The 5,932-nt window shown below is 46.3% G+C and overlaps 1 protein-coding gene across 2 annotated transcripts in view; it reads left to right on the forward strand.

The window, feature by feature from the left end:
- Positions 1-560: 560 nt before the first annotated feature.
- CUNH12orf49 (chromosome unknown C12orf49 homolog) overlaps positions 561-5,932 on the forward strand; it is a 20,605-nt gene continuing 15,233 nt past the window's right edge. The window contains exon 1 of one of the 2 annotated variants that reach the window (XM_003789942.3): positions 561-814. In XM_003789942.3, coding sequence (XP_003789990.1) covers positions 704-814 — 111 coding nt within the window. In that variant the 5' untranslated portion in view covers positions 561-703. The remainder of the gene's footprint in view (positions 815-5,932) is intronic. The other variant, XM_023513333.1, reaches the window with a different exon arrangement.

Here is a 5,932-nt window from a genome sequence, read left to right on the forward strand (position 1 = left end):
GTTTTAAGTTGCGCCTCCCGGCCGTTGCATGACTGCATCGAAATGCACGCAACGGAGCATCTCCTGCATCACTTGGATTGGATGCAGGCAGGTGCACTGCGGACATAATGTCTCCAGAGCTTTTCATTCCCGTAACCGACACAATGCAAAACGCTGTAGGACTGCAAGGTCAGGACACTACACAAACTATTCTGGGAGAAAAAAAAAATAATCGCAATCTCTTTTTTACCTGCCCAGACAATTCAGCAATCACAGCCGTATCATTCCCGTCCAGTTGAGCCAATCCCTCGCTCAGCCCGGGCAGCACGTGACTTCCTTTGCTTCCGGCCTTTACTCGGGTAGGCGCTCACTGTTGCCAGGCCGGGCGCTAGGACCCGGGTACTACTACTCCCGCCCACTCACAGGATTGCCTGCCCCTTTCTTGGGCTTCAGCCAATAGTAGGCCGCTGCTCCGCCGGGACCAATGGCGAGGAGATATTGCGGGGCCAATCGGTGACACACGAACAGAGCGGAGGTGGGCCTCGGGGTGGAGTCACGTAATGCGGCGTGCGCCGGTGCGGCTGGCTGCCGGGAGCTGACCGGGCCGAGGGGCCGGCGGCCGCCGGGAGGAATGAGGCTACCGGGCGCATAGGGGCCATGTCGCCCGGGCCCCGGGCCTGCCGCTTTCCGCACCCCGGCCGCCGCGTCCCACGTCCGCGCCGGGATGGTGAACCTGGCGGCCATGGTGTGGCGCCGGCTTCTGCGGAAGAGGTGGGTGCTCGCTCTGGTCTTCGGGCTCTCGCTGGTCTACTTCCTCGGCAGCACCTTCAAGCAGGTCAGTGGCCGCTCGCCTACCCCTTTTACCCCCTCTCTCCCCGTTGTCTCCGGCCGCCTGGCTTCCACAGCGCTGCCGCCTGCGCGTCCGAGGCTCGAGAGAGGTGGACATTCCTGTCCGGGTCTCGGGACGGGTCAGGGAACTGCTGGTGTCGATGGTCCCTGGGACGGGAAAGTGTTGCTGAGCTAGGACAGAGCTGGGACCCCAACCTTGTGGTGCGCGCCCTTCACCTGTGGTTATTGCCTTTATTACTGCCTACGTGCTTTTCACCTGCTAGGTCCGGTACTAAAAAAGGGCGTGGAGTTTCTCACTTCATCCTGGCAGCTGTCCTGGGAGAGAAGTGGGTGTTCCTGTATTGCAACCGGGGAACCCAAGATTCGAAGAGGTAGACACAGCTCAGACAGAAAAGTGGCCAGGATGCGAAGCCAGCGCTGGCGTGGCTGCCTTTCGTTTAATTTGGCGTTTCTGTGGTTCTCAGTGATTCAACAGGACACTCAGGGTGCACTTTCTGGTCATTACTTGGTTAGGTGGAATTTTTTTATACCCCACCTCTCCCATCGTTTTTCTTCCATGTGAGGATTTTGGGGGAGAAATGGCAGGGAGTTTCGGTGGGAAATACTACCCAAATCATTAATGAGTTTGTTTAGAAGTCCAGCCAGGGGCTCAGTGCCTGTGGCTCACGTGGCTAAGGTTCCAGCCATATAGACCTAAGGTGGCGGGTTTGAATCCAGCCCGGGCCTGCCGAACAACAATGACGGCTGCAACCAAAAAATACCCAGGCATTGTGGCGGATGCTTGTGGTCCCAGCTACTTGGGAAGCAGAGGCAGGAGACTCACTTGAGCCCAGGAGTTGGAGGTTGCTGTGAGCTGTGATGCTATGGCACTCTACCCAGGGGGACAGCGTGAGGCTCTGTCTCAAAAAAAAAAAAAGAAGTCGTCCAGCCAGGGCCCTTGAGTTTTTTAAAAGGGTAAGCCTACCCCAAAGTGCACCCGGATTGTTCTGGGTAATGCTGTTCTGATCGAGTTATTAGAAGCTTCTTTCTTTAAGCACAAGAGTCAAGTTTGTAAATATATAAATGAATAGAACATGACTAAAATGATACAATTACTTTAGTAGTAGTCCTTCCTTCCTATGAAAGAGGAGAATAGGGAATTGTATCCTACCTTCCACCTTAGGCAAACAGAGGCCAGTGTCATAAGGCTCTTTCATTTGCTAGGACGTGTGGGTAATCATGTGAACTAGCTGACGTCCACAAGTTGGGTGTTTAGGCACATCACAGACACTTTCTCACAGTCAAATGTTGTCTGTCCCTTCTATGCCTGGTGGACCCCTGAGTTGTGTTGTGCATCTGCATTTGGTTCTCTGTCTTCTTCTGTACCTGACTCAGTGATTTCTGGGGCCACTATTTAAATGCCAGCTCTATACTGTTGACACCCCTGTCTAGGTCCACTCAGAGCTCCCCCAAATTCATTTATTGCCTATTTGATGTGTTTTTTCCCCAGTTTTTTTTTTTTTATTGTGGCAGAATACTCAGGACATAAAATTTACTATCTTAAACTTTTTTTTTTTTTTTTTTTGCAGTTTTGGCCAGGGCCGGGCTTGAACCTGCCACCCCAGTATATGGGGCTGGCGCCCTACTCCTTGACCCACATGCGCTGCCCTATCTTAAACATTTTTAAAGTACGCGGTGAAGTGGTATTAAATACTTTCATAACATTATGAATCATTTTCATCCATGTCCATGATTCTTCATCTTGTAAAAATTGAAAGTTTATACTTAACGTTTGATAAGTGTAATCACTCCTCTTTCCTCCTTTCCCTTACCCCTAGCGATCACCATTCTACTTGACATTAGTTGTGTTTGTACTTGGCCAAAACAAGTCCTGATGTTCGTCTGCCCATACTTGTTCCATTCTTCCCAAGCTGACTAAGTGGAATTACTGTTCACCAGGTATTTCAGACCACAAATACTTCATTCTCTTCTTTCTCTTTCTCCCTGCATCCAATACATTGGCTCTGTCTCCACAGTGTATCCGGAATCCATTCACTATTCAGCTCTCCTAATTGTTAACTGCTGCTATCCTAGGCCAGGCCACTGGCTTTTTTTGTTTGAACTACTGCAGTAGCCCAGCAACAGCCCTCTGCTTCCTTTCTTGTCTTTTTATTTATTTGTTTTTGGACAGGTTATAGCTCTGTCTCCCAGGCTAGAGTAGAGTGCAGTGGAGTCATAGCTCATTACAACCTTAAACTCCTGAACTTGAGTGATCTTCATGCTTTAGCCTTCCAAGTAACTGAGACTACAGGTGCATGCCACCATTCCCAGCTATAGAAAAATTTTTGTTTTTTTTCTGGCCGGGGCCAGGTTTGAAACTGCCACCTCTTGTATATGGGGCTGGTGCCCTAGTCCTTTGAGCCACAGGTGCCGCCTAATTTTTCTCTTTTTTGAAGAGATGAGTGTTGATCCTGTAATCCTCCTGCCTCATCCTCCCAGTGTGCTAGGATTATAGGCTTCAGCCACTGCACCCAGCCCCTTTCTTAGTTCTGTATTTGGCAATAGGAATGATCATCTTAAAAAAGAAGGGATCGTGGTATTCCCTCATGTATGATTCTTAGAAAAAACTCTAAATTCTGTTCCAGGATTTCCACATGGTTGAGTCTTTTTGTCATTTCAGATCAGGCTAGTTGTTACTGCTTTAGGTCATAGTTGGTGATGCTGGGTAAGTACTTCAGTTTCTTACCCATAGACTTGCTTTATTTCCCTGGTAGTAGGAATCACTAACTGAATGTTTCTCATTTACTTCTTTATCCAAGAGAATAGAATTTTCTTGAGAACAGACACCTTGTCTGTCTTGTTCTCAGATTCTCCAGCTCCTAGTAAATTTCCAGATCACTTCATGAGAATCCAAATTTTGGCTGGACAAATAGTGAGTCTTTTTAACTGGGGTGACTTTTTCCTTCTTTTTGGGGGAGGAGGAGACAGAGTCTCACTTTGTTTCTCTTGGTAGAGTGCAGTTGTGTCATAGCTCACAGCAACCTCAAACTCCTGGGCTCAAGCGATCCTCTTGCTTTAGCCTCCTGAGTAGCTGGGACTACAGGTACCCTACACAATTCCCAGCTGCTTTTTTTTAAATTTTATTTTAGAGATGAGGGGGGTCTTGCTCTAGCTCATGCTGGTCTCAAACTCGTGAACTCAGGTGATCCCCCGCCTTGGCCTTCCAGAGTGCTGGGATTATAGGCCTGAGCCACTGTGTTGGCCTTCCTGGCTGTTTTTTAGAAATGGGGGGGGGGGGACGTCTTGCTGTAACTCAGGCTGGTCTCGAACTCATGAGCTTAGGCGATTCCTCCCCACCCGAGCTTCCCAAAGCTAGGATTATAGGAGTGAGCCACTGCACCTGGCCCAGACTTTTTTTTCTTAGTCTGGCATGCTCCTGCTAATTTTTCATGTCTTGAAAAATTAGCTCAGATACTGTCTACTCTATGATGTTCCTTACAATCACCTTTTAAGTACTCTAACACAGCATCTTCATTTGTAATATTGCATCATGTGTCCTTTAAGGATAGGGATACATTGTGAGAAATGTGTCACTGGACAATTTCATCATTAGAATCTTAGAGTGCACTTACACAGATCTAGATGCTGTAGTCTATTGCTCCAAGGCTCCAAACCTGTATGGCATGTTCCTCTGCTGGATACTGTAGGCAACTGTAACACAATGAAAAGTATCTGTGTATCTAGACATATCTAAACATAGGAAAAGTACAATAATAATATGGTATGAAAAATAAATGGTGTACCTGCATATGGCGTTCAACTGTGACGGGGACTTGCAGGAGTGGAAGTCGCTCTGGGGTGAGATGTGAATGAGTGGTTAGTGAATGTGAAGGCCTAGGACATGACCCTACTATAGATTTTATGCTAAAAACACCGTATGTGTAGGCTACACTAAATTCATAAAAAAATACTTTTCTTCAATGATCTTTGCCTACTAGAACTTTTTAACTTTACAAACTTTAATATTTTGTAAAAGCTTTTTGACTATTTTGTAGTAGCACCTAGTTTAAAACACAAACACATGTACAGCTGTACAAAAATATTTCTTATGTCATTCTATATGCTTTTTTCTATTTAAAATTGTTTTCTGGCTTGGTGCCTGTAGCATAGTGGTTATGGATGGTGCCAGCCACATGCACCGAGGCTGGCGGGTTCCTGCCCCACCTGGGCTAGCTGAACAACAATGACAACTGCAACAAGAAAATAGCTGGGTGTTGTGGCGGGCACCTGTAGTCACAGCTACTTGGGAGGCTGAGACAAGATAATCGCTAAGCCCAAGAGTTTGAGGTTCCTGTGAGCTGTGACACCATGGCAGTCTACCAAGAGTGACATACTGAGACTGTCTCAAAAAAAAAAAAAAATAAATAAAAATAAAATTATTTTTATACTTTTCTGTTAAAAACTAAGACACAGACACACCATTAGTGTAGGCTCACAGAAGGTCAGGATCATCAGTATCACACTGTCTTCTACCTCCACATCTTGCTTTCTTTTGTGTCCTCAGTAACACTTAAATACTTTCTTCAGATATTATACAGATTTTTGGGGGGGGAGGAGGCAGGGTCTCACTTTGTCACCCTCAGTAGAATGGCATGGCATCACAGCTCACAGCAACCTCAAACTCTTGCTTCAACTTCCCTAGTACCTGGGACCACTGGCCTACACCACAACTCCCAGCTGTTTTTAGAGACAGGGTCTCGCTCTGGCTCAGGCTGGTCTTGAACTCTTGAGTTTAGGCAATCCACCCACCTTGGCCTCCCAGAGTGCTAGGATCACAGCCATGAGCCATTGCACTCAGCCCAGATTTATTCTTAGTAATTATTATCATGCTCTATATTTACTTGTCTATGAAATTTAACATCTTACTGTTTTTTGATAATTTGACTGTTTAATTTCTTATATTGCTTTATCATTTTCTTTAATCTTTTTATCGTTGAGTGTCTTTTCGTCATTTTATAGGAATTCTTTGTGGTTAGGGGTATTATTCGTTTTTGAAGGCTCAGGTTGGGAAATGGATTCACGTCTACCAGATTTTAAAGCCCACATTCTTTTTTTTTTTTTTTTT

The sequence above is a fragment of the Otolemur garnettii genome, unplaced genomic scaffold (genome assembly GCF_000181295.1).
Source record: "Otolemur garnettii isolate 467f Iridium unplaced genomic scaffold, OtoGar3 scaffold00038, whole genome shotgun sequence".
In the NCBI taxonomy this organism is placed as follows: domain Eukaryota; kingdom Metazoa; phylum Chordata; class Mammalia; order Primates; family Galagidae; genus Otolemur; species Otolemur garnettii.